Source organism: Macaca thibetana, chromosome 16 (genome assembly GCF_024542745.1).
Source record: "Macaca thibetana thibetana isolate TM-01 chromosome 16, ASM2454274v1, whole genome shotgun sequence".
NCBI classification, from domain to species: domain Eukaryota; kingdom Metazoa; phylum Chordata; class Mammalia; order Primates; family Cercopithecidae; genus Macaca; species Macaca thibetana.
In genome coordinates, this window is record NC_065593.1 from 52,349,482 (window position 1) to 52,376,223 (window position 26,742).

Consider the following 26,742-nt stretch of genomic DNA (forward strand, 5'->3'; position numbering starts at 1 on the left):
TTTTTCTTTTTTTTAGCGGTTTCTAATCATCTTTCCATTTTTTCATTAGAAGACAAGACTTTTCTTTTTTTTTTTTTTTTGAGATGGAGTCTCAGTCTGTCGCCCAGGCTGGAGTGCAGTGGCGCGATCTCGGCTCACTACAGTCTCCGCCTCCCGGGTTCACGCCATTCTCCTGCCTCAGCTTCCCAAGTAGCTGGGACTACAGGCACCAGCCACCACGCCCAGCTAATTTTTTGTATTTTTAGTAGAGACAGGGTTTCACCGTGTTAGCCAGGATGGTCTCGATCTCCTGACCTCGTGATCCACCCGCCTCGGCCTCCCAAAGTGCTGGGATTATAGGCGTAAGCCGCTGTGCCCGTCCAGAAGACAAGACTTTAATGCCTGCAGCGCACTGAGGACTTCAACATTCATCATCACATAAAGCAGCTGTTATGTTGCAATGTCTTTATCTGCAGTCCTCGGTCAGTTTCACTCTTTCCTATATCCTATATGTTCCTCTTTCTTGAATTGTTCTCTTATTTTCCTGGAATTCATGCAACAAATCGAATCAAATCAAATGTTGTTTGTTTGTCGTGTGTCTACCAGTATCTCTGTTTCATTCATGTCAAAAATCTTGTCAATGTTTATAGCCCGGGCGACTGTTGATGCCAACAGAAGCCAGACTTTGCAGCCCAGTTTTGCTCATATGTTGCCCAAGCTCACTCTGCATCCCTATACGCCTCTCTCACAGTGGCTAAGAAATCACACAGAAACCAGCCTGGGTGGCAGGGGGAACATCTAGATTCTTATAAAGCAAATCTGCTTAGAGCAAAGTATAACTGAACTAGCCAGAAATGTAGAGCATCATTGTTGCTTTCTGTCAACCATCAAGAGGTGAAATGGCTGTAGGAAGACAACTAGCTGGGGGGAGGGGGAGAATGAGTTAAGGATCTGGAATTTCAGGAAAAATGGAGAAAAGTTGAGAGAGAACCTGGATTTAACATTCAAACCTCAGCTTAAAAAAGAAAACTGAGGCCGGGTGCAGTGGCTCATGCCTGTAATCTCAGCACTTCGGGAGTCTGAGGCAGCTAGGTCACAAGGTCAGCAGTTCCAGACCAGCCTGGCCAATATGGTGAAACCTCATCTCTACTAAAAATACAAAAAATTAAAAAATTACACGGGCGTGGTGATGCGTGCCTGTAGTCCCAGCTACTCAGGAGGCTGAGGCAGGAGAATCGCTTGAACCTGGGAGGCAGAGGTTGCGGTGAGCTGAGGTTGCACCACTGCACTCCAGCCTAGGCGAAAGAGCGAGACTCCGTCTCAAAAAAAAAAAAAAAAAAAAAAAAAAATTAGCCAGGCGTGGTGGTTTGCCCCTGAGGTCCCAGCTACTCTGGAGGCTGATGGAGGATCACATGAGCCCAGGAGGCAGAGGTTACAGTGAGCCAAGATCATGCCACTGCACTCCAGCCTAGGTGACAGAGCAAGATCCTGTCTCAAAAAAAAAAAAAAGGCCAGGCATGGTGCCTCATACCTATAATCCCAGCACTTTGGGGGGCAGAGGCAGTTGGATCACTTGAGGTCAGGAGCTCGAGACCAGCCTGGCCAACATGGCAAAACCCCGTCTCTACTAAAAATACAAAAATTAGCCAGGCATGGTGGTGGACGCCTGTAATCCCATCTACTCAGGAGGCTGAGAATCGCTTGAACCCACGAGGCAGAGGTTGCAGTGAACCGAGATCGCGCCACTGCACTCCAGGCTAGGCAACAGAGCAAGACTCTGTCTCAGAAAAAAAAAAAAGAAAGATAAATCTCCAGTTTGGCTAGAATGATGGAGTTAAATGCACAAAATATCAAGCATCAATTTAATTGGAGAAGAACTGAAACTCGTCAAAAATAGAGATGATAATTTCCAGAAGGCCACAGCTTGTCCCTTGATTTCCTGCTTGTGTTTTGGGAAACGCCATACTCCACATTGCATGGGCAAGTCATCCGAAGCCACATGGGAACAGAACAACCAGAAGCCTACTTCCAGGCTGGCTGAATGAGGGCCTCTTTCATCTTTTTCTTCTGGCAGAGGCCTTGGCAGCCACAGGCTCACAGCACCCTCTGCTGTTAAATTGCAAAGGATGGTGCCTGGGTTTTGAGACTGAGACTGCTAAAGGATTCTGGTCTGGGGCAGGAAGAAAATTACATGAGCAGAAGAAATTCAAAATTGTTTTATTACCTCTAAATAAGTAAATAAAGAGCCAGGTGTGGTGGTGCCCAGTTACAGTCCTGGCTACTCGAGAAACTGAGGTGAGAGGATCACTTGAACCCAGGAGTTTGAGGCCAGGCTGGGCAACAGAGAGAGACCTCATCCCACAAAAAAACTTTTTAAATTAGCTGGACATAGTGATGTGAGCCTATAATTTCAGCTACTCCGGGGGGCTGAGGCAGGAGGATAGATTGAGCGTGGGAGTTCAAGGTTACAGTGACCTATGTTGTGCCACTGCACTCTAGCCTGGGTAACAGAGCAAAACCTCATGTCAAAAAATAAATGTTTAATGTTCTTAATTGATTATTTAAAAATTGTTTGCATGCAAAATTTCAGGATGGGTTAATTTTGCTGGTGACAGGAGGCAATGATAAAACAAAGAAAAATTATGCAGCTAAACTTTTTCACCAAGGCAGATTTTCAGCCTTTTCCAAGCCAAGTGGAAATGCCCAGTTCACCCCCACCGAGATTCCAAAAACAGGAAAAACACACTTTCTAGCAGTGTTAGTGAAACTCATGTAACACTGTCTCCATTGAGATCGAGCCCTGAGTAACAAAATGGGGGAGACGAACAGGCTTAGCATTATATATAGGGGACTGGGGCATAGCTTTCAGACCCCATAAAGAATAAACCTCCAGCTTTTCAGTTCCAGCATTTTAATACGCCTACCTGCCTGAACAGAGGTAAAATTAGAGACTACATGGTAACATTACAATAGAAGTTTTTACTTCTATTTATAACTTGCTTATTTGGTTATTTTTCCTTACCAAAAGCACAAGACAGCCTCAATATCCTTAAATGCCCCAAGTCCTAAAATTACTTATTTAACCCTGAGAGATCTAGCCGTTATAAAATAGAACAGCTATCAGTCATGAATTATTTGTGTGCTCTTTTTTTTTAAGTCAATCAATTTTTATTCAGGGAATTCCATTTGTGTTGTGATTTCTTCCACTGTCCATCAAGGTCACTTTAGATCCTCTAAAGAACTGGAGTCAAAATATTTATCTTCAAGTTAGCCCTTTATAGTGAAACGGATGCTTATTTTAATCCAGTTGTCCTGTCAGCCCATAATTCTTTTATTTTGCTTCTGTCATCTCCTTTTCATATGGATATACTGAAGAAGACTTCAAAATTCACCAAGAATCTTTGGGATCTAATTTCTTTTTTTTTAATGGAGTCTCGCTCTATTGCTAGGGTGGAGTGCAGTGGCATGATCTTGGCTCATTGCAACCTCCCCCTCCCGGATTCAAATGATTCTCCTGCCTCAGCTTCCCGAGTAGCTGGGATTACAGGCGTGCCCCACCACACCCAGCTAATTTTTGTGTTTTTAGTAGAGAAGGGGTTTCAACATGTTGGCCAGGATGGTCTTGATCTCTTGACTTCATGATCCGCCTACCTTGGCCTCCCAAAGTGCTGGGATTACAGGCGTGAGCCACCGTGCCTGGCCACAGGATCTAATTTCTTCAACCAATTTAAGGTCATTTTTAGTGTAGGTGGATCTGCCTGGTTCTCAGTTTGACACCCTCTCTAAACATGAATGAGTTCAAATCATATTCATTCCTAAGCGATCGCACTCAAGAATAGTACAGATGTAGCCGGGCGCGGTGGCTCACGCCTGTAATCCCAGCACTTTGGGAGGCCGAGGCGGGCGGATCACAAGGTCAGGAGATCGAGACCACGGTGAAACCCCGTCTCTACTAAAAATACAAAAAATTAGCCGGGCGCGGTTGTGGGCACCTGTAGTCCCAGCTACTCGGGAGGCTGAGGCAGGAGAATGGCGTGAACCCGGGAGGCGGAGCTTGCAGTGAGCCGAGATCGCGCCACTGCACTCCAGCCTGGGCGACAGAGCGAGACTCCGTCTCAAAAAAAAAAAAAAAAAAAAAAAAAAAGAATAGTACAGATGTGTGGAATATGCCAATATCTTTAACTCCAGACATCATGTTCTCAAGATAAAAGCCTTTCAAACAAAAAGCCATTTTGTGTATCAAGTCAACATGCAATTGGAATACAAAATTAATACAGCTGAGGATTTCGCTCATATCCCATGCTGTTTATCTATTCTACAGTCCTAGAATCAACCTTTATTATTATTATTATTAAGAGACAGGTTCTGTCTTTGTTACCCAGGCTGGAGTACAGTGGTGCCATCAAAGGTCAGTGCACCCTCCAACTCCTGGGCTCAATCCTCTTCCCCTAGCCTCCGCTTCCTGAGTAGCTGCAACCACAGGCACAGGCCATGATACCCAGCTAATTTTCAAATTTTTATGGAGATGAGGTGTTACTTTCTTGCCCAGGCTGGTCTTGAACGCCTGGCTTAAAGCAACACTCCCACCTAGTGTGGGGATTGCAGGCATGAGCCACTGTGCCTGGCCTGGAACCAAACTTTATGGCTATCAATACTCCCATAAATTAACTGTCTCAGGTATCAAAATATCCCTTCTTATATATATCAAAACTCATACTGAACAATGAGTTCTAGGTTGCAAAAGAGGATTTATTTTTTGCACCTATCCATAAGTCTTTGTCCACAAGTTAAACAAAAACATATGTAAGTGCAGTGTGTGCTCTTTTTAAGTACGTTAGACATACTACTGAGAGGCCACGGCGCACAGGGGTTAGGTGAGTGGACCCGGGAGCCAGGTTCCTAGTTCAAAGATGTGCCCTTCCATTTACTGAGTGACTTTAGGCAAACTCCTCCTCTTGGTGTCTCAGTATCCTCAGTTGTGAAATGGGGATGACATTAAGACCTATTTCGGCCGGGTGCAGTGGCTCACGCCTGTAATCCCATCTCTTTGGGAGGCCGAGGAGGGTGGATCATGAGGTCAGGAGATCGAGACCATCCTGGCTAACACGGTGAAACCCTGTCTCTACTAAAAAACAAAAAATTAGCCGGGCATGGTGGCGAGCGCCTGTAGTCCCAGCTACTTGGGAGGCTGAGGCAGGAGAATGACGTGAACCTGGGAGGTGGAGCTTGCAGTGAGCCGAGATCGCACCACAGCACTCCAGCCTGGGCGACAGAGTGAGACTCTGTCTCAAAAAATAAAAATAAACATAAAAATAAACATAAAAATAAAAAAAGACCTATTTCATGGGGGTTGTTATGACGATTAAATGAGTTAATTTTTGTAATGTGCTCACAACAACGCCTGGGAGAACTATATAAGTGTTGGTTTAATGCCAACCAATAATTAAATTATGCTGAACAATAATAAAAATTATACAGTGGTTTGAAGTTGGCTTTTCACTATTTAGAATTGCAACTGACAGAGGTGTTTTGTTTTATTTTGTTTTGTTTCGTTTCGTTTCAAGATGGAGCTTCGCTCTTGTTGCCCAAGAGTAGGAGTGCAGTGGCATGATCTTGGCTCACTGCAACCTCCGACTCCTGGGTTCAAGCGATTCTTCAGCCTCAGCCTCCCAGGTAGCTGAGATTATAGGCGCCCGCCACCACACCAGCTAAATTTTGTATTTTTAGTAGAGACGAGGTTTCGCCATGTTTACCAGGCTAGTCTTGAACTCCTGACCTCAGGGGATCTTACAGGCGTGAGCCACTGTGCCTGGCCTTGACAGAGATTTTATCAATAATATCTTCTTGTTTGTCTTCATGAGGTCTCTTTCAGGCTGTTATGCCTTGGTCACCATCTTCTGCTGAGGTCTAACAAAGGGTTTACTTTCTGCTAAGGGGAAGAAAAGTTGGCCTCATGGGGTCAGAATAAATGGTTTAGCAGTGGTGGAAGAGGCTCCTGGAGTGTAAAGTGACACAAGCAAGTTTCATGTCAGTCTTATTCTTTGCTTCCTTGTAACTGCCACATAAAAGGTGCCCAACATATGTATCGTTCATTGATGAATCCAGTAACCCCAAGACAATGGTCATCTTCTGTGACTGGCAGACAATTCACAGCTCTAGAATTTCTATAAAGAAAAGGCTAGGATGGGCGCAGTGACTCATGCCTGCAATCTCAGCACTTTGGGAGGCCAAGGCAGGCAGATCACGAGGTCAGGAGTTCGATTCCAGCCTGGCCAACATAGTGAAACCCCATCTCTACTAAAAATACAAAAGTTAGCCGGGCATGGTGGTGCACACCTGTAGTCCCAACTACTCAGGAGGCTGAGGCAGGAGAATTGCTTGAACCCGGGAGGCAGAAGTTGTGGTGAGCCGAGATGGCATCACTGCACTCCAGCCTGGGCAACAGAGCAAGACTCTGTCTCAAAAAAAAAAAAAAAAAAGAGAAAAGGCTGAAGGCCGGGTGCAGTGGCTCATGCCTGTAATCTCGGCACTTTGGGTTTGTTTGTTTGAGATGGAGTCTCACTCTGTCACCCAGGCTGGAGTGCAATGGCATTATCTTGGCTCACTGCAACCTCCACCTCCCAGGTTCAAACGATTCTCCTGCCTCATCCTCTCGAGTAGCTGGGACTACAGGTGCACACCACCTTGCCCAGCTAATTTTTGTATTTTTAGTAGAAACGGGGTTTCACTATGTTGGCCAGGCTGGTCTTGAACTCCTGACCTCAAGCAATCCTCCTGCCTCAGCCTTCCAAAGTGCTGGGATTACAGGTGTGAACCACTACACCCGGCCATAATCTCAGCACTTTGGGAGACTGAAGCAGGAGGATTACTTGAACACAGTTCTAGACCAGCTTGGGCAACATAGTGAGACCCCTGTCTCTACAAAAATTTTAAAAATTAGGGAAATATGGTGGCATATGCCTGTAGTCCCAACTACTCAGGCAGCTGAGGCGGGAGAATTGCTTGAGCCCAGGAGGTCAAGGCTGCAGTGAGCCACGATCACACCACTGTACACTGTACTCCAGCCTGGGTGACACAGGGATACCCTGTCTCAAAAAAAAAAGAGGGATGCTTAGGCATGGCCATGTGATTGGAAGGGAAACCAGCAGACTTTTGTCAAGTAAAGAAAAATATCAAGGTTTTAAAGAATTAAAGTTAACTTTATTTAGATGTCTTACTAAGGACTATAGATTGAGGCCTCTAGCCTAGGAGCAGGCTCTGGCCCAGTGTTTCAGACCCCTGCTTATATACAGGGGTGGAGGTTCTGTATATGCAAAATCCCATCAGACTTGCTCAGAATTACATGAAAGCAGAATCACAGCAAGGTTTGTGTGTCAGAGTACATCTGGTCCTGGATCACAGAGGTATCATCACTAACCCCGTCAGATGTCATTTTATGTGTAGGAGAAGTCAAGGATTAAGGCCATTCCTTTTTTTTTTTTTTTTTTTTTTTTTTTTTTTGAGACAGGGTCTCACTCCATCACCCAGGCTTACATGCAGTAGCACAATCATGGCTCACTGCAGCCTCAACCTCCCAGGTTCAGGTGATCCTCCCACCTCAGCCTTCCGAATAACTGAGACTGAGACTACAGGTGCACACCATCACACCCAGCTAATTGTTGTATTTTTTTTGTAGGGACGAGGTTTCACCATGTTGCCCAGGCTGGGGGTCATTCATCTTTTAAGGAATGCAGTGACTCAGGCAAGAGGACAAGAGACGTGGGGGCTGTGTGTTCTGTTTTGTTGTCTTCAAAGCATCTTTCTGGAGAGCTGCAGGTCTCCACAGAGTTAGAAGCTTTGGAAAATTATGCTGGCAAGCAGAAATGGGCCAAGGTGGCTTACGTTTGCTACTTTGTCTCACACTTGTCTAAAAACTGTGTTGTCGGCCGAGTGCAGTGGCTCACGCCTGTAATCCCAGCACTTTGGGAGGCCGAGGCAGGTGGATCCCGAGGTCAGGAGACTGAGACCATCCTGGCTAACACAGTGAAACCCTGTCTTTACTAAAAATACAAAAAAATCAGCTGGGTGTGGTGGCATGCACCTGTAGTCCTAGCTACTTGGGAGGCTGAGCCAGGAGAATCACTGAACCCGGGAGGCAGAGGTTGCAGTGAGCTGAGATCGTGCCGCTTCACTCCAGGTTGGGTGAAAGAGCGAGACTCCATCTCAAAAAACAAAAACAAAAACTGTGTTGTCTATTAAACTATGTTGGCTTTATTTCAGATGGCCTGGATGCTGGAAATTGTGAGAAAACTTAAATCCTCCCCCAGCTTCCTTTGACACCACCACTACCCTCTCCTACCCTCTTCCTCCCATTATTCTCTATTAGTTTACCTGCTCTCTTCCTCTCAGATTCAACAGAATTTATAATTTTACATGTATTTGATTGTTTCTTTCTTATCTTCCTTCTCCACAGCTGTAAATGCCGTAACAGGGACCACGGCCGGATTACTCACCATTGTGGCCCCAGTGCTGGGTACAATGCTTGGCACACACTACACTCTCAATAAACATCTGTCATATAAACAAATGAATTCTGTGATTATGTATCATATGCACAAGTCAACACAAGTTATGTATTATGAAAGGGAGAACTTGAATTTTCACAGAAGAAAATGTTGATTCCTCCCTTCTTTTCTTAAACACTTGGCCTTTTAAATAATTAATTAATTTTAATTGATACATATAAAATTGTAGGCCAGGCACAATGGCTCATGCCTGTAATCCCAGCACTTTGGGAGGCCAAGGTGGGCGGATCACCTGAGGTCAGGAGTTCAAGACCAACCTGGCCATCATGCTGAAACCCCGTCTCTACTAAAAATACAAAAATTAGCTGGGCGTGGTGGCGGGCGCCTGTAATCCCATCTACTCAATAGGCTGAGGCAGGAGAATCGCTTGAAGGGATGCAGAGGCTGCAGTGAGCCGAGATCACACCACTGCACTCCAGCCTGGGCAACAGAGTGAGACTATGTCTCAAAACAAAAAAAAAATTGTATATATTTATCATGTACATGAAGTTCTGAAATATGTATATATTGTGGGATGGCTCAATCTAGCTAATTAACATATGCATTACTTCACATGCCTATCATTTATTGTGGTGAGAACACTTAAAATCTACTCTCTTAGGGCGGGAGTGGTGGCTCACGCATGTAATCCCAACACTTTGGGAGGCTGAGGCGGGTGGATCACCTGAAGTCGGGAGTTCGAGACCAGTCTGGTGAACATGGTGAAACCCTGTCTTTACTAAAAATACAAAAATTAGCTGGGCGTGGTGGTGGGTGACTGTGATCCCAACTACTTGGGAGGCTGAGGCAGGAGAATTGCTTGAACCCAGGAGAAGGAAGTTGCCAAGAGCTGAGATCACACCACTGCACCCCAGCCTGGGCGACAAGAGCAAAACTCCATCTCAAAAAAAAAAAACAACAACAACGAAAAAAGAAAGCACTACTGTCTTTGCAGTTTTCAAGAATGCAATACATTAGTTTTTGATGGTTTTGTTTTTTTGAGATTGAGTCTTGCTCTGTCGCCCAGGCTAGAGGGCAGTGGCGCAATCTCGGCTCAACAACCTCTGCTTCCTGGGTTCAAGTGATTCTCCTGCCTCAGCCTCCCGAGTAGCTGGGACTACAGGTGTGTGCCACCACACTCAGCTAACTTTTGTATTTTTAGTAGGGATGGGGTTTCACCATGTTGACTAGGTTGGTCGTGAACTCCTGACCTCAAGTGATCCGCCCGCCTCAGCCTCTCAAAGTGCTGGGATTACAGGAATGAGCCATCACGCCTGGCCTAATACATTGTTATTAAACACCTATAGTCATTGTGTAGTACTACAGTTATCTTAAATTTATTTCTCCTATCTTGGCCAACCAAGGTGGCTCAGGCCTGTAATCCGAGAGCTTCAGGAGGCCAAGGCAGGAAGATCACTTGAGCTCAAGAATTCAAGAGCAGCCTGGGCAACATGGCAAGACCCTTTTTCCATAAAAGTAGAAAAAAAGTAGCCAGGTGTGGTGGTGTGCACCTGTAGTCCCAGTTACTCAGGAGGCTGAAGTGGGAGGATCGCTTGAGCCCAGTAAAGTCAAGGCTGCAATGAAATAAGATTTCCACTGCACTCCAGCCCAGGAAACAGAGTAAGACCTTGTCTCAAAAAAAAGCAAACAAGCCCATAAGCAGACAAAAAAAAAAAAAAAAAATCAAAAAACGTATTCCTCCTAATAGTGTGTATCCTTTGACCAACAACTCCTCAACCCCTCTCTCTCTTCCAAACTTTTGGCTTTGAGGTTGGTGTTTTAAAATAAACAGGGATATTTACTAACAGGCCTCTGCCACAGGTCACTTCTGCAGGGAGTTTATCGCTCAGCGAGAGAGAAAGCTGTGCCTGTGAGAGCCTCTTCTGCTCCAGACACAACTCCAGGTCAGTTAACTAAGTCCTGCTTGTTCCTTAGTTTGGAGCCTGGCACTCTGCCTGTAGTATTTTGCACAGAAGATACAGACCTTTCTAGACAAAGAAGGAAATTCCTCCATCACTCGTTCCCAAACATCCCTGCTTGCCCTCTGTTGAGAACACTTTAGTCATAGTTTGGATCAAATTCAGGAAAGGAATGGGAGACACAGACGCTTTCTGAAAAATATTTTTTTCATTAGGGCAAACACTGTCTGTTTTCCCGTTGGTACCAGGTGGGGCCCTGGAGTTTATTTAAGTTCTCATTCAGGGAAAGACCTGGCGTTCTAGCATAGCTTGGCCAACTCACTGGTTTCCACTCAGGACTCCAAGGCAGGGTGGAGCACAGGACACTGGCACAATGCCTTCCTGAATTCAGTCTGTGTTTTTTTGTTGTTGTTGTTGTTGTTGGTTTTTGGCTTTTTTTTTTTTTGAGACGGAGCTTCGCTCTTGTTGCCTAGGCTGGATGGAGTGCAATGGTGTGATCTTGGCTCACTGCAACCTCTGCCTCCCGGGTTCAAGCAATTCTCCTGCCTCAGCCTCCAGAGTAGCTGGGATTTCGCCTTTTATATTTTTAATAGAGGCGAGTTTCTCCATGTTGGTCAGGCTGGTCTCAAACTCCCAACTTCAGGTGATCCACTGGACTCAGCCTCCCAAAATGCTGGGATTACAGGCGTGAGCCACTGTGCCTGGCCCTGAATTCAGTCTGTCTACTGCTCTGGGTTTCTTTCACCTGATACCTTTCATCTTTCATACTAACATCTGTTCCGGTACCTACATGTGTCACACTGGTGGAAGCTACAGCAGCTGTCTTCAGCAATTTATGGGTATGTGCTTAAAAAAATTTCCTTAGAAGCCCAGGAGTCCCCCTTACTATTTCTGTGCATAAAATGGGTTATAGCAATATTCCAGAATATATAATCTCTGTGTGTGTGCCTAAAACTCGATTACTCCAATAAATGAACTCATTTTATTTCCTGATGAACCTCATAAAAGACAATCCACCCCTTCCCCTGAACATACTCTGTTCTTCTCCCCTTCTCCCTGGGGCATTGGATTAGGGCCCCAGTGACAGGAAAGAATGGCATCACCAGTTCAAAAACTGCTGCTTTATTTTCTTTATACAACCAATTACCATTTTCACATAATTTGCTCAAATGTTTATGCCTTTTCTTATTTCACAAGGTTTCTTCCTTCTTAGGACACCCGGTTCATGTCCCCATTTTCAGGTCAAGAAACTGAAGCTCAGGGAGTCTCAGCAGGGAGACCAGACATCCAGGCTACCTTAACACGGTCTGAGTTTATGACTGTTGTTCTGGCATGAGGTTTGCCTAACTTTGGATATTAAAATTATATGGTCGTTCTAGGTCTAAGTGACTAGAACCCACCTAAGTGGTGGTGAGTAAGAGTGGCCTCCCAGGTCACTGTTCTTTTTGTTGCACCTGCTGTGTTCTGAATGTTTGTGTACGCCTAAAAATTCATGTTGAAATCCTAACCCCCTAAGTGACATTAGGAGGTGGGCCCTTTGGGAGGTGATTAGGTCACAGGAACAGAGCCTTCATGAATGAAATTAGTGCATTATAAAAGAGGCCCAAGAGGGCTGGGCGCAGTGGCTCATGCCTGTAATCCCAGCATTTTGGGAGGCTGAGGCGGGCGGATCACCTGTCAGGAGTTCGAGACCAGCCTGGCCAACATGGTGAAACCCCATCTCTACTAAAAATACAAAAAATTAGCTGGGTGGGGTGGCAGGCACCCATAATCCCAGCTACTCGGGAGGCTGAGGCAGGAGGATCACTTGAACCTGGGAGGCAGAGGTTGCAGTGAGCCGAGATTGTGCCATTGCACTCCAGCCTGGGCAACAAGAGTAAAACTCCATCTCTGTCTCAAAAAAAGAAAAAAAGGTCCAAGAAAGACCCCTTACCCTTTGTACCATGTGAGCACACAGCAAAAAGATGGTTATCCCTGAACCAGTATTTGAACCTTCACACCAGACACCGAATTTGCCAGCTTCCCAGCCTCCACAACTGTGAGAAATACATTTTTGTTGTTTATAAGCTACCTAGATTTTGTTATTTTATTATAGCAGTCAGATCAGACTAAGGCACACCCTAAAGAAACAAACACAGAAAGGGACAGAGATCTCACACACAGAGACAAATTCACATGGGTCTCTGTTCAAGAGAATCCTGCCTGAGTCCTACAAAAGTAAGGAAGCATCTGTGAAGCAAATATTTCCCTTTCTCCCACTAATGGACCCATTTTGTATAGCATGAGTCTTACACTATAGTTTTATCTAAAACATGGCACTCTGAGAAAAGCATGATGCAGAAGAGTACACAGTGTGCTACCATTTATGTTTCAAAAGAGGGAAGATTTATATACATTTATTTTTAAAAATACTACCAGAGGGATATATGAGAAATTGATAGCAGGCTGGGCATTGTGGCTTACACCTGTAATCCCAACAGTGGGAGGCCAAGGTGGACAAATTGCTAGAACCCAGGAGTTCAAGACTAGTGTGGGCAACATGGCAAAGCACTGTCTCTAGAAAAAAAATACAAAAAATTAGCCAGGTGTGGTGGTGTGCAACTCTAGTCCCAGCTACTCAGAGGGCTGAGATGGGAGGATCACCTGTTCCCGGGGAAGTTGAGACTGCAGTGAGCCATGATTGTGCCACTGCACTCCAGCCTGGACAAGAGTGAGACTATGCCTCAAAAAAAAAAAAAAAAAAAGGCCAGGCACTGTGGCTCATGCCTGTAATCACAGCACTTTGGAGCACTTTGGGAGGCTGAGGCTGGCAGATCACCTGAGGTCAGGAGTTCAAGACCAGCCTGGCCATCATGCTGAAACCCCGTCTCTACTAAAAATACAAAAATTAGCTGCGCGTGGTGGCGCATGCCTGTAATCCCAGCTACTCAGGAGGCTGAGGCAGGAGAATCACTTGAACTCGGGAGGTGGAGGTTGTGGTGAGTCAAGACCACGCCATTGCACTCCAGCCTGGGCAACAAGAGCGAAACTATGTCTAAAAAAAAAAAAAAAAAAAAAAAAAAAAAAAATTAAGTGATTGATTCTGGAGAAAGAAATTGGGTAACTCAATGGCAGGATTGAAGGAAACTTTTGGTGGTACACACCTGTAATCCCAACTACTTGGGTGGCTGAGGCACAAGAATTGCTTGAACCCAAGAAGCAGAGGTTGCAGTGAGCCAAAATCATGCCACTGCACTCCAGCCTAGGTGACAGAACAAGACTGTCTCAAAAAAAAAAAAAAAAAGTTCCTTTCAGAGTTGGAATAATAAATAGCTGAACACAGCCAGAGCCACAGGTTATCTCCCCTGGGTGTCATTTTTTGTATTTCTCCTCTGTTATTTCATCCTGACTGTCTAGGCCTTAACCATCTTTGTTCTAGCTAAATTTGTAACTGGATCTTTATCACCTTTCCTAGATGTGCAAATCCAGTATTTCTACCCAGGTCTGTGAAACTTCAAAGCCTGTGCTCCTAAACATACTATGTTTCCATTTGCTCTACTGCTGATGAAAGATGAGCTTAAGTCTTCCATTGATTACAGATTTTTTTTTTTTTTTTTTTTTTTTTTTTGAGACGGAGTCTCGCTCTGTCGCCCAGGCTGGAGTGCAGTGGCCGGATCTCAGCTCACTGCAAGCTCCGCCTCCCGGGTTCACGCCATTCTCCTGCCTTAGCCTCCCGAGTAGCTGGGACTACAGGCGCCCGCCACCTCGCCCGGCTAGTTTTTTTGTATTTTTTAGTAGAGACGGGGTTTCACCGTGTTAGCCAGGATGGTCTCGATCTCCTGACCTTGTGATCCGCCCGTCTCGGCCTCCCAAAGTGCTGGGATTACAGGCTTGAGCCACCGCACCCGGCCTGATTACAGATTTGTCTATTTCTTTGAGATCTGTCAATGTCTGCTTTATGTATTTTGAGACTGTTATTAGATGCATACAAATTTAGAACTGTTATATTTTTCATCATTACACGTCCCTCTAAATCTCTTACTTTAACCCTTTTCCTGTTTGCCCTGAGAATACTCGCCAGTGTCACTTGCAGCTGTAGCACTGACCCCAAGAAGGTGACAATGCTGTCAACATTCCACAATGATACTGTGATTGAAGTAGACAACAGAAATGGAAAGAAAGCTAAGAAGCCAGCCGGGCACCGTGGCTCATGCCTGTAATCCCAGCACTTTGGGAGGCCGAAGTGGGCGGATCACGAGGTCAAGAGGTGGAGACCATCCTGGCCAACACAGTGAAACCCCATCTCTACTAAAAATACAAAAATTAGTTGGGCATGGTGGTGCGAGCCTGTAGCCCCAGCTACTCGGGAGGCTGAGGCAGGAGAATCGCTTGAACCCGGGAGGTGGAGGTTGCAGTAAGCCGAGATCACGCCACCGCACTCCAGACTGGTGACAGAGCAAGATTCCATCTCAAACAAAAACAAAAACAAAAACGAAACAAAAAAAAAATTAGCCAGGCATGATGGCACATACCTGTATCCTGGCTACTCTGGAGGCTGAGGCAGGAGAATCCCTTGAACCCGGGAGGCGGAGGTTGCAGTGAGCTGAGATCACACCACTATATTCAGCTTGGGCAACAGAGCAAGAGTCCTTCTCAGGGGGCGGGGCGGGGCGGTGGGGGCAGGAAAAAGCCATGTATCTTTGTGGATTATAACAAAAATATGGAAGCAGTGGACTCAGCTGATCAGATGTTCATTTCTTATCCCACTGAGTGCAAAAGCACAAGGTTTGGTATAAATTATTCCACCACCTTCCAGACATTACAGTGCAGGAACTAAATTAGAAAATTATCTATTTACAAAGAGAAAGTAACCAGGAAAGCACACTGGAGTATACGGCATGAATTAGTCATAAATACAAGTGGTATCACAACCATTCTGAGTCAAACTATTTTATTGACCAAAAGATGCCTGTGGAAACAGGAGGTGAGTACCCTAAGCCCTCACTCCTTAGTACTCTGCGTGGTGATGTAGTCCTGGAGAAGTGCCTGCACCTCTGTCCGCCGGCTCATCTTGGTGGCCTTGCCCTGAAAACGGCCTTTCTTCCCTGCTCCTTTGCCTTCCAGGACCTCAGCCACCCTGGGGAACAGAGGTATAGTCAGGGAGACTTTGAGGGAAAAGTCACACACACAAAAAAGGGCAGCTCTGAGTCTTTTTCCAGGGACTGGGGGAGGGATAAGAAGAGTAGATGACTTCTAGGAATGTTTCTTTTTTTTTTTTTTTTTTTTTTTTTTTTTTGAGACGGAGTCTCGCTGTGTCTCCCAGGCTGGAGTGCAGTGGCGTGATCTCGGCTCACTGCAAGCTCCGCCTCCCGGGTTCACGCCATTCTCCCGCCTCAGCCTCCCAAGTAGCTGAGACTACAGGCGCCCGCCACCACGCCCGGCTAGTTTTTTTTCTGTATTTTTAGTAGAGACGGGGTTTCACCATGTTAGCCAGGATAGTCTCGATCTCCTGACCTCGTGATCCACCCACCTCGGCCTCCCAAAGTGCTGGGATTACAGGCTTGAGCCACCGCGCCCGGCCGGAATGTTTCTTAAAAACACTTGTACATGGCCGGGCGCGGTGGCTCAAGCCTGTAATCCCAGCACTTTGGGAGGCCGAGGCGGGTGGATCACGAGGTCAGGAGATCGAGACTATCCTGGCTAACATGGTGAAACCCCGTCTCTACTAAAAATACAGAAAAAAAACTAGCCGGGCGTGGTGGCGGGCACCTGTAGTCTCAGCTACTTGGGAGGCTGAGGCGGGAGAATGGCGTGAACCCGGGAGGCGGAGCTTGCAGTGAGCCGAGATCACGCCACTGCACTCCAGCCTGGGAGACACAGTGAGACTCCGTCTCAAAAAAAAAAAAAAAAAAAAAAAAACACTTGCACATGTGCACGAAGATATATGTACCATGATCACATAAGGCTGAATAACTAAAAACAACATCAGTGTCTATGAATTGGGCTAGATAAATTATGTTAATCTCTAGGGAGCAGGGTGAGCACCTGTAATCCCAGCACTTTGGAAGGCCAAGGCGGGAGGATCACTTGAGGTCAGGAGCTCGAGACCAGACTGGCCAACATGGTAAAACTCTATCTGTACTAAAAATACAAAAAAATTGGCCGGGTGTGGTGGTGTGCACCTGTAATCCCAGTTACTTGAGTGGCTGAGGCAGGAGAATTGCCTAAACCCAGGAGGTGGTAGCTGCAGTGAGCTGAGATCGTGCCACTGCACTCCAGCCTGGGTGACAGAGTGAGACTCCATCTCAAAAAACAAAAACAAACACATTTCATAAAAACAAAAACAAAAACATACATGTGAGATGTGGAGCTAAAAGACCCTCATCTGTCAAACTGGAAATGACGGTAGTAACAATTATCTCTGCTCAGCCCACCTCACATGCCCATGATGTAATTAAATGAGATCGCAGATGTGATGGTCCTTTGAGTCAGTAAAGGAATGTATCTGTAGGATACAGGCTCTACTACATGTGCAAGGGAGTCCACCTAGGATTACCTGGGCCCCAGGGTCTCCACAGACGCAGGTGGCCCTGCCAGTAAGAAGAGTCCAGCACCTTTCTCATCGCCCACGGTTAAGAATAGGAGGGTCTCCTAGGAGGTAAGACAAGGAGATAAGCCCTGATACTTAAGGATGTAGAGTTAACCCCCCTAAACCCTGCACCCTCTTCAATCTTAAGAACAGATTATTTCCCCCTAAACCACCAAGTGACGCTCCTGATGAATGATAATCCCCCTCCACACTGGCCCACCAGGGCCAAGAAACTTTTTGAGAGCAACTACGGGAACTTAGGTGAAACATTAAGAAGGCAGCAGAAGACTGCTGTTCCTGGTTAAGCATAAAATGCCTTTCATGGTTTCACTCTCGCAAACTTTCTACCATATGTCCTTTCCCTGCCGCTGCCTAAACCACCAGGTTTCCCTCTGCCTGGCTGCGTCTGCCCCTTGTCTGTCTGATGACCTCTAAGCAGTCTTCAAGGCCCCCTTCCCTGAAACCTCCCTATCCTTCAGGTAATATACTCCTTCACCTCTAGCATTCATCACTCTATCATTCTAAATTATAAATGTCAACACACACATTTGTCCTCCAGACTAGAACATGAGCTCCTTGAGAATCAGTTCTGTCTATACAGAAGAATTATGAAAAGAGAGATACACAATGCTTTACCCACAGTAGGCATTCCAAAGAAGGGTTTTGGAGTAAATACAAAAGAGAGAGTGGAGCATGGTGGCTCATGCTTGCAGTCCCAACTACTCAGGAGGCTAAAGTGGGAGGATTGCTTGAGCCCAGGAGTTCAAGACTGCAGTGAGCCATAATCACACCACTGCACTCCAGCCTGGGTGACAGAGCAAGACTCTGTCTCTGAAACAAACAAACGAATAAAAAGACAGACCTGGAAATCTCTAGGCTAGAGACCATCAGGAGTGGGAAGAATAAGCCAGAGGAAGAGGAAAATGGATGAGGATGGCTTTCAAAGGGGCTTGCCCACTCCTGTATTCACTTTTTTTTTTTTTTTTTTTTGAGACATTCTGTGTTGCCCAGGCTGGAGTGCAATGGCGCAATCTCAGCTCACTGCAACCTCAGCCTCCTGGGTTCAAGCAATTCTCCTGCCCCAACCTCCCAAGTAGCTGGGTCTACAGGCACCCACCACCACACCCAGCAAATTTTTGTTTTGTTTTGAGACAGAATCTCACGCTGTAGCCCAAGCTAGAGTGCTGTGGCACAATCTCAGCTCACTGCAACCTCCACCTACCGGGCTCAAGAGATTCTCGTACCTCAGCCTCCTGAGTAGCTGGGATTACAGGCGCACGCCACCACGCCTGGCTAAATTTTTATATTTTAGTAGAAATAGGGTTTCACCATGTTGCCCAGGGTGGCCTCAAACTCCTGAGCTCAGGCAATCCACCCGCCTTGGCCTCCCAAAGTGCTGGGATTACAGGCGTGAACCACCATGCCTGGCCTGATTTTTATATTTTTAGTAGAGATGGGGTTTCACCATATTGGCTAGGCTGGTCTCCTGGCCTCAAGCGATCCACCCACCTTGACCTCCCAAAGTGCTGGGATTACATGCATGAGTCACCATGACCAGCCCACTCCTGTATTTCTAATATTGGATCCTCAGGACACATAAACCTGAATGGCTCTGAGGAGCTAGAACTCTGATGAAAGGAGCTCAGAAGCTGATAAACATACAGCCCTAGAAAGAGCAGTAACATAGATCTAGGTCAACACCTAAAACAGAGCTTGGCACATAGCTAGTGCTAAGAAAACAGTATTGAATGAATGGCTATTTCCTACTCCTCATGTATTCATGTGGAGGGACTTCAGCTAAACTAGCGCCCCTCACTTATGTCTCCCTAGGTCTCTATCCAGGCCGGGGTAGAGAATCTCATGCTCCTCTTACCTCTGACCCAATCTCATTGGCAATGATATTCATGAACTCTGAATCACCCTCCTTCCTAAAACAAAGGACACAGACATGAGACCCAGGTTGGAGTGGTGGCTGTGAAACTGCAGGAAGCCTGGCCCCTCCTTCTGAAGCTGGCCTTGCTGCTGCCTATTTGTACACATAAAGTCCCACATCCCTTAGCCAAGAGACAGTACTGGCTGAGAGCCAGCAAGCTGCCCTTCTCAGCCTCTGCAGTTTGGATTCAACCTCCAGGTTTGTCTCTATCTCCCTTAAATAGGATTCACTAGGATAAGCAGAAATCTGTTAGAGAGTAAAGTAAGTAGGGGACAGTCCTAAAGAAAGATACAGGCTGGACGCAATGGCTCACACCTATAATGCCAGCACTTTGGGAGGCCGAAGTGGGCAGATCACTTGAGGTCAGGAGTTCAGAACCAACCTGGCCAACATGGGGAAACCCCATCTCTACTAAAAATACAAAAGTTAGCCTGGTGTGGTGGCACATGCCTGTGATCCCAGCTACTCAGAAGGCTGAAGCACGAGAACTGCTTGAACCCGGGAGGCACAGGGTACAGTGAGCCGAGATCATGCCACTGCACTCCAGACACAGTAAGACTCCATCTCAAAAAACAAAACAAAACAAAACAAAAAAACAGGCCGGGCGCAGTGGCTCAAGCCTGTAATCCCAGCACTTTGGGGGCTGAGGCAGGCGGATCACGAGGTCAGGAGATCGAGACCATCCTGCCTAGCATGGTGAAACCCTGTCTCTACTAAAAAATACAAAAAAACTAGCCAGGCGAGGTGGTGGGCGCCTGTAGTCCCAGCTACTCGGGAGGCTGAGGCAGGAGAATGGCGTGAACCCGGGAGGCGGAGCTTGCAGTGAGCTGAGATCCGGCCACTGCACTCCAGCCTGGGTGACAGAGCAAGACTGTCTCAAAAAAAAAAATTAAAAAAAAAAAAAAGATACAGAGTTACAGCAAAGATGTTAACATCAAACCCAGGAGGCCTGGTAGGTAACGTATTTCTTTTTTTTTATTTTTTTGAGATGGAGTCTCACTCTGTCGGTCCAGGCTGGAGTACTGTGGCGTGATCTCCGCTCACCACAACCTCTGCCTCCCGGGTTCAAGTGATTCTCCTGCCTCAGCCTCCCAAGTAGCTGGGACTACAGGCATGTACCACCATGCCTGGCTAATTTTTGTACTTTTAGTAGAGAAGGGGTTTCACCACGCTGGCCAGGCTGGTTTCAAACTCCTGACCTTGTAATCCACCCGCCTCAGCCTCCCAAGTGCTGGGATTACAGGCATGAGCCACCACGCCCGGCCAGTAACATATTTCTTAGGATCTACCCAACCTTGAGAATACCAGTGAGCAATTCACCTCCCACTGTACACTGCATATAGAGAAGACACTGAGCCCTAAGCCCAGCACAGCCCCCATTCCTTGTCTCCAGCTCCTAATTTCTCACCTGTGTAACACGACCACACCTCCCCAGTCTGGGCTGTTCCTGAGGCTATGGGCAATGTGCACAGCCAGGTCTCTGAGCAGATTCAGGTTATTCTGAAATGGATATGGTAACTCAGTAGATAAATGGAAAGGATAACAATAGAGAGTATCAGCTTCCCTCCACCTCATTCTTCCCTCACTCCTACTTTGACAAACTACACATTTGCTTCGGCAGAAGACCAAGTCTGCAGAGCCTATTCTAGGCAGGGCCCATGCCCTCTCTACCCGCCAGGGAATACATCACCTTCTGCAGGATCTTGGTGGAGTTCTGGAGCTTTTTCACTGCTTCCACATGATCCTCTGCTCCACACCTGCAAGAGAAAGGTCAGTGGAAACCTGCGCAGCTTCCCAGTTGTTTCTGATGTTGGGGACATAAATCAGTAACTTCCTTCTTGCTATGGTGCCTCCCTGCAGTCAGGGACCAGGAGATATTCTGAGGAGGTCTCTTAGGCAACTGGGAGAAAATATACGAAGGAATTAACTGTTTTTCGTGGTTCTGATTGACTATCCAAAGCACTTTATCATTTATGATTGCATCTTATCTCCCAGAGGTAAGAGATTATGTCCAAAATCTCAGCAATGGGAGGCAACTGAAGGTACTGAAAGACGCATACTTAAGCAGAGCAGTCAGTGCTTTTTCAGTTCCATGACTTCTCTCCATCCACTTCAGCACCCGGTTCCCAGCCAGAAATATCAGGTTGGTTTTGTTCTTTTTCCCCTTCTCAGTGCCCAGAATCTTAATGACCTACATGAGGCAAGGGGGTAACACACACACACACACACACACGGGCGTGTGTGTAAACCACAGCAGATCCTAGAACCTAAGGCAGGAGAAACCTATCTTTTCCTCAGCTCTGAAACAGTGAAGGGGAGATTTCACTTAGGACTCCTCAATTATCCCCCTCTCCCACTCCCAGCCCCATGTGATCCCCTCTCCCCAATCCCTCTTCTCAGCCACTCCACAGCCCTTCCTCACTTACCTGAAGGTCACTGAGATTGCTCACATGGGTCCCACAGCACATGTTGGAATCAACGCCCTTAATGCTAACAACACGAACGGGCCCAGCATGATCATCCGGCAAACCCCGGCCTCTCACCTGGACTCAAGGAGAGCGGAGGGACTGTCTGAATCTGATGAGGAACGCCTGGAGAACCATTGTGCAGAAGCCACCCCTCTGGCTCTACCCTTACCTGCTCCACCTCAGGATCGTCCAGGCTCAATTCTCGGACATTCACAGGCAGCCGATCTCTGATTTTTTCATTGACGCTCTGCTCAATGGCAGCTACTTGCTCTGTAGTCATAGAGGGGGTGTCCAGCTCAATCGCACTCCGAAATCTCCCTAACTCCCTATCAGAAGTAGAGTGGCCACAGATAACACATCTTACCGAACAAGAAAAGCTGAAAGCTTTTCCTCTAAAAACTGGAACAAGCATACCCTATCACCACTTTTTTTTTTTTGAGACAGGCTTGCTCTGTCACCCATGCTGCCATTTAGTGGCAATCACAGCTCACCACAGCCTTAATCTCCCTGGCTCAAGCAATTCTCCCACCTCCGCCTCCCTCCCAGTGCTGGGATGGGCCTGCCTACAGTTAGTCTTACGCCTGCCACTCACCATGATGTTGTCTTCAGCTTAAATAGATGGTCAGCAACTGCCGTGATGAGATGCTGCCCTAAGCAAAGAGAGCAAGAAACAGGAGAAAAGTGAGAAGTCCACATACTCCCACAATGATAAAATAGAGCCACAATGATAAAAGCACAGAAATTATCCTTGTTGAAAACCTTCTAAGCACTTGGTAATACACTTTAGATACTTTATTGAAAATCACAATGAGAATTCTGCAAGAGGCCTTGTGATACCATTTCACAGATGAGGAAACTGAAGCCTAGACAGATCAAATAACTTGCCATGGCAATGTAACTTATAAGGGGCTGGACATGAACTTAAGTTCTTTTTTTTTTTTTTTTTTTTTTCAGACAGTTCCATTTTGTTGCCCAGGCTGGAGTGCAGGGGCTCACTGCAGCCTCCACCTCCCAGGATCAAGCGATTCTCGTGCCTCAGCCTCCTGAGTAGCTGGTATTACACACGTGCATCACCGCACCCAGCTAATTTTTCTACTTTTAGTAGAGACGGGGTTTCACCATGTTGGCCAGGCTGGTCTTGAACTCTTGACCTCAAGTGATCCACCCACCTTGGCCTCCCACAGTGCTGGGATTACAGGTGTGAGCCACCGTGTCCAGTGAACTTAAGTTCCAATATGCAGCATTCATCCATTCAACAAGTACCTACCACATGCAAGGCACAGGGCTTGACATAAGAGATACAGCAGCATCCCTGATTGACAAGAGTGACGATGAGAAGAAAGAAGAGGAAGAGGAGGAAGAAAAGGAGAAAGAGGAGGAACTGACTATCAAGGAAGAGGGTACAAGACAGCTAAAGGCCTTCAGGAAGAAAGAAGTAGGGTATGTCAAAGGAATCCAGAGATGACAAGCACAGCCAGGATGTAGCCAGCAAGAGGTGAAGGGGCACCAGATGAGGCTACAGCAGTAGACAAGAGCCACCCAGATACAGCTTGTATGCCATGGTAAAAAGTTTGGCTTTACATGAAGACCTACAGGAAGCCTCTGAAGAGCTTGAAGCAGAGGAGTGACATAATATTTTCACTTTTTAAAATTTATTTCAGCTGGGCGCGGTCGCTCACTCCTGCAATCCCAGCACTTTAGGAGGCCGAGGCAGGTGGATCACGAGGTCAAAAGTTTGAGACCAGCCTGAAACAACATGGTGAAATCCCATCTCTACCAAAAATACAAAAATTAGCCAGGTGTGGTGGCACGAACCTGTAATCCCAGCGACTCAGGAGGCTGAGGCAGGAGAATGGCATGAATCCCAGGGGCGGAGGTTGCAGTGAGCCGAGATTGCACCATGGCACTCCAGCCTGGGCAACAAAGTGAGACTGTCTCAAAAAAAACAAATAAGGCCGGGCGCGGTGGCTCAAGCCTGTAATCCCAGCACTTTGGGAGGCCGAGGTGGGTGGATCACGAGGTCAGGAGATCGAGACTATCCTGGCTAACATGGTGAAACCCCGTCTCTACTAAAAATACAAAAAACTAGCCGGGCGTGGTGGCGGGCGCCTGTAGTCTCAGCTACTTGGGAGGCTGAGGCAGGAGAATGGCGTGAACCCGGGAGGCGGAGCTTGCAGTGAGCCGAGATCACGCCACTGCACTCCAGCCTGGGAGACACAGCGAGACTCCGTCTCAAAAAAAAAAAAAAACAAATAAAAACAAAAAATAAAGGCCAGGCATGGTGGCTCACGCCTGTAATCCCAGAACTTTGGGAGGCCGAGGCAGGCGCATCACAATGTCAGGAGATCCAGACCATCCTGGCTAACATGGTAAAACCCTGCCTCTACCAAAAATACAAAAAATTAGCTGGGCGTGGTGGCAGGCGCCTGTAGTCCCAGTTACTCGGGAGGCTGAGGCAGGAGAATGGCATGAACCCCAGAGGCAGAGCTTGCAGTGAGCCGAGATCGGGCCACTGCATTCCAGTCTGGGCAACAAAGTGAGACTCCATCTCAAAAAAATAAATAAACAAACAAATAAATAAGATAAAATAAAATTTATTTCATTTTACATATTCATTTTTATTTATTTTTGGTTTTATTCATTTATTTTATTTATTTTTTTTTTTTTGAGAGAGTCTCACTCTGTCGCCCAGGCTGGAGTGCAGTGATGTAATCTCGGCTCACTGCAAACTTTGCCTCCAGGGTTCAAGCGATTCCCCTGCCTCAGCCTCCCAAGTAGGTGGGATTACAGGCACCCGCCACCACACCTGGCTAATTTTTGTATTTTTAGTAGAGTCGGGGTTTCACCATGTTGGTCAGGTTGGTCTCAAACTCCTGACCTCAGGTGATCCGCCCACCTCAGCCTCCCAAAGTGCTGGGATTACAGGCATGAGCTACTGCGCTCAGCCTGTTTTTATTTCTCTTGTTTACATTTCCACTTCAAGTTATATTTATTTATGACGGGTGCGGTGGCTTATGCCTGTAATCCCAGCACTCTGGGAAGCCGAGGCGAGCAGATCACAAGGTCAGGAGTTCAAGACCAGCCTGGCCAACATGGTGAACCCCCATCTCTACTAAAAATACAAAAATTAGCCAGACGTGGTGGTGCATACCTGTAATCCCAGCTACTCAGGGGGCTGAGGCAGGAGAATCACTTGAACTCAGGAGAAGGAGATTGCAGTGATCCAAGACTGTGCCACTGCACGCCAGCCTAGGCAACAGAGCGAGACTGTGTCTCAAAAAAAAAAAATTATTATTTTATTTATTATTTTGAGATGGAGTCTTGCTCTGTTGCCCAGGCTGGCATGCAGTGGTGCCATCTCAGCTCACTGCCACCTCTGGCTCCAGGGTTCAAGCAATTATCCTGCCTCAGCCTCCCAAGTAGCCGGAACTTGGGTGGAGACAGAGTGAATGTGAGGCAATCAATTAGGAAACTGTTAGAGAGGTTCAGGGTGAAGACAGTTAGGCACTGGGACTAGGATGACAGTGACCATGGAAAGAAGTGGACAGACTTAGAAAACAAACCAACAGGCCGGGCAGGGTAGCTCATAACTGTAATCCCAGCACTTTGGGAGGCTGAGGTAGGCGGATCATCTGAGGTCAAGAGCTCAAGACCAGCCTGACCAACACGGTGAAACACCATCTCTACTAAAAATACAAAATTAGTCAGGCATGGTGGTGGGTGCCTATAATCCCAGCTACTCAGGAGGCTGAGGCAGGAGAATCGCTTGAACCCAGGAGGCAAAGGTTGCAGTGAGCCGAGATTGTGCCACTGCACTCCAGCCTGGGCGACAGAGTGAAACTCTGTCAAAAAAAAAAAAAAGAAAAGAAAAGAAACCAACAGGACTCAGTGACTGGCTGGCTGTCTACGCCTGAAGAGGTATCTGGAACGACTTCCAGAACTTGAGTGACTAGGTGTATCCTGATGCCCTGCAATGAACACACAGGATGCTAATGAAAGACCGGGACGGAGGGCAATGAACACACAGGATGCTAATGAAAGACCGGGAGGGAGGGGAAGGCTTTTTGTTTCATTTCGGACATTTTGAGTTTGAAAGGTTGTGAGACATCCAGATGGAGATATCAAGTGGGAAGCTGATAATACCTAAATCCAGCAATTATTCTAATACTTTTTTTTACTTCAATTGTTCATGTTGCTGTTATAATATTTAGCATATCCTTCCTGAATTACAGCTGATTCTGAATAGTCTGTCTCTTCCAAAAGGTTAACTCCTAGAGAACCCAAACTACGTCTCAGTCATCATGGCATCCCCATACATGGCAACTGCCCTGGTGTTATGTCCCCCATCCCAGCCTTTACCTGAATGCTGCTGCATGTGGTCAAACCTCCGCTCCCAGTCTACCCGAACCAGAACCTGGCTTCCTGGATCCAGGGGTGTCTGTGTGAAATGATCAGCCTGCTCCCCGCGGCGAGTCACTCTCAGCACAGAGATGTCATTGATTGTACCACGGTCATCAGGCTGATGGAAATAAGTAAACATAATCAATGGCAAGGCAGGGCTCACCCTAACTCCTAGGTACAAAGACTCTCTAGGGTGAGAGACAGACCCAGAATTTGGGCTCCCTAAGAGAGATGGAGAAAGCAATGCCAAATGAGATGAGTCCACTTTGTTCCATGAGAGGATTCTCAGTCCTTTTCATTCTAAACACCTACGTGTTGTGATCTTCAGAATAACAGAATTTAAAAAAGAGACTGTAACTATAGCAACAAAAATTTTAGCAAAACTCAAAGAACCTTAATCCTCAACTCTCATTGCCTTAGTCTAGATTCTTTAGTAGTCTCTAAAATGATCTGATTTGGGCCAGGCGCGGTGGCTCACGCCTGTAATCCCAGCACTTTGGGAGGCCAAGGCGGGCAGATCACGAGGTCAGGAGATCGAGACCATCCTGCCTAACACGGTGAATCCCCGTCTCTACTAAAAATACAAAAAAATTAGCCGGGCGTGGTGGCGGGCGCCTGTAGTCCCAGCTACTCAGGAGGCTGAGGCAGGAGAATGGCGTGAACCTGGGAGGCGGAGCTTGCAGTGAGCCAAGAACGTGCCACTGCACTCCAGCCTGGGCGACAGAGCGAGACTCCGTCTCAAAAAACTAAAAAATAAAAAAATAAAAAATGACCTGATTTTTTCTCCCTCCCTCCACTCCATCCTCTTGCAGTGCTACTAGAATTAGATTCAAAAATGTTCATTTAGTCTGGGCATGGTGGCTTATTCCTGTAATCCCACCACTTTGTGAGGCCAAGGCAGGAGTATCGCTTAAGATCAGACTGGACAACA

General features: G+C 46.7%; 2 protein-coding genes and 1 non-coding gene across 5 annotated transcripts in view; 1 reads left to right on the top strand and 2 right to left on the bottom strand.

Moving 5' to 3' along the window:
- Positions 1–897: 897 nt before the first annotated feature.
- RPL27 (ribosomal protein L27) overlaps positions 898–26,742 on the top strand; it is a 67,626-nt gene continuing 41,781 nt past the window's right edge. The window contains exon 1 of one of the 3 annotated variants that reach the window (XM_050762973.1): positions 898–907. The gene's annotated coding sequence lies outside the window, so the exon portion shown is untranslated. Of the gene's footprint in view, positions 908–15,089; positions 15,100–15,639; positions 15,650–26,742 lie in introns of those variants that run through there. The other 2 variants (XM_050762977.1, XM_050762978.1) reach the window with 2 other exon arrangements.
- On the bottom strand, positions 4,664–4,791 carry LOC126940050 (small nucleolar RNA SNORA40). The gene has a single exon (XR_007720575.1). It is a non-coding gene; the product is annotated as a small nucleolar RNA SNORA40 (small nucleolar RNA).
- The window catches only part of AARSD1 (alanyl-tRNA synthetase domain containing 1), a 76,170-nt gene continuing 64,782 nt past the window's right edge, over positions 15,355–26,742 (bottom strand). Inside the window, exons 4-13 of the mRNA XM_050762782.1 lie at positions 25,770–25,929; positions 22,003–22,060; positions 21,580–21,736; positions 21,369–21,485; positions 21,003–21,133; positions 20,633–20,699; positions 20,351–20,442; positions 18,883–18,937; positions 16,977–17,071; positions 15,355–15,557 (exon numbers count right to left, since the gene is read on the bottom strand). Coding sequence (XP_050618739.1) covers positions 15,422–15,557; positions 16,977–17,071; positions 18,883–18,937; positions 20,351–20,442; positions 20,633–20,699; positions 21,003–21,133; positions 21,369–21,485; positions 21,580–21,736; positions 22,003–22,060; positions 25,770–25,929 — 1,068 coding nt within the window. The 3' untranslated portion in view covers positions 15,355–15,421. The remainder of the gene's footprint in view (positions 15,558–16,976; positions 17,072–18,882; positions 18,938–20,350; positions 20,443–20,632; positions 20,700–21,002; positions 21,134–21,368; positions 21,486–21,579; positions 21,737–22,002; positions 22,061–25,769; positions 25,930–26,742) is intronic.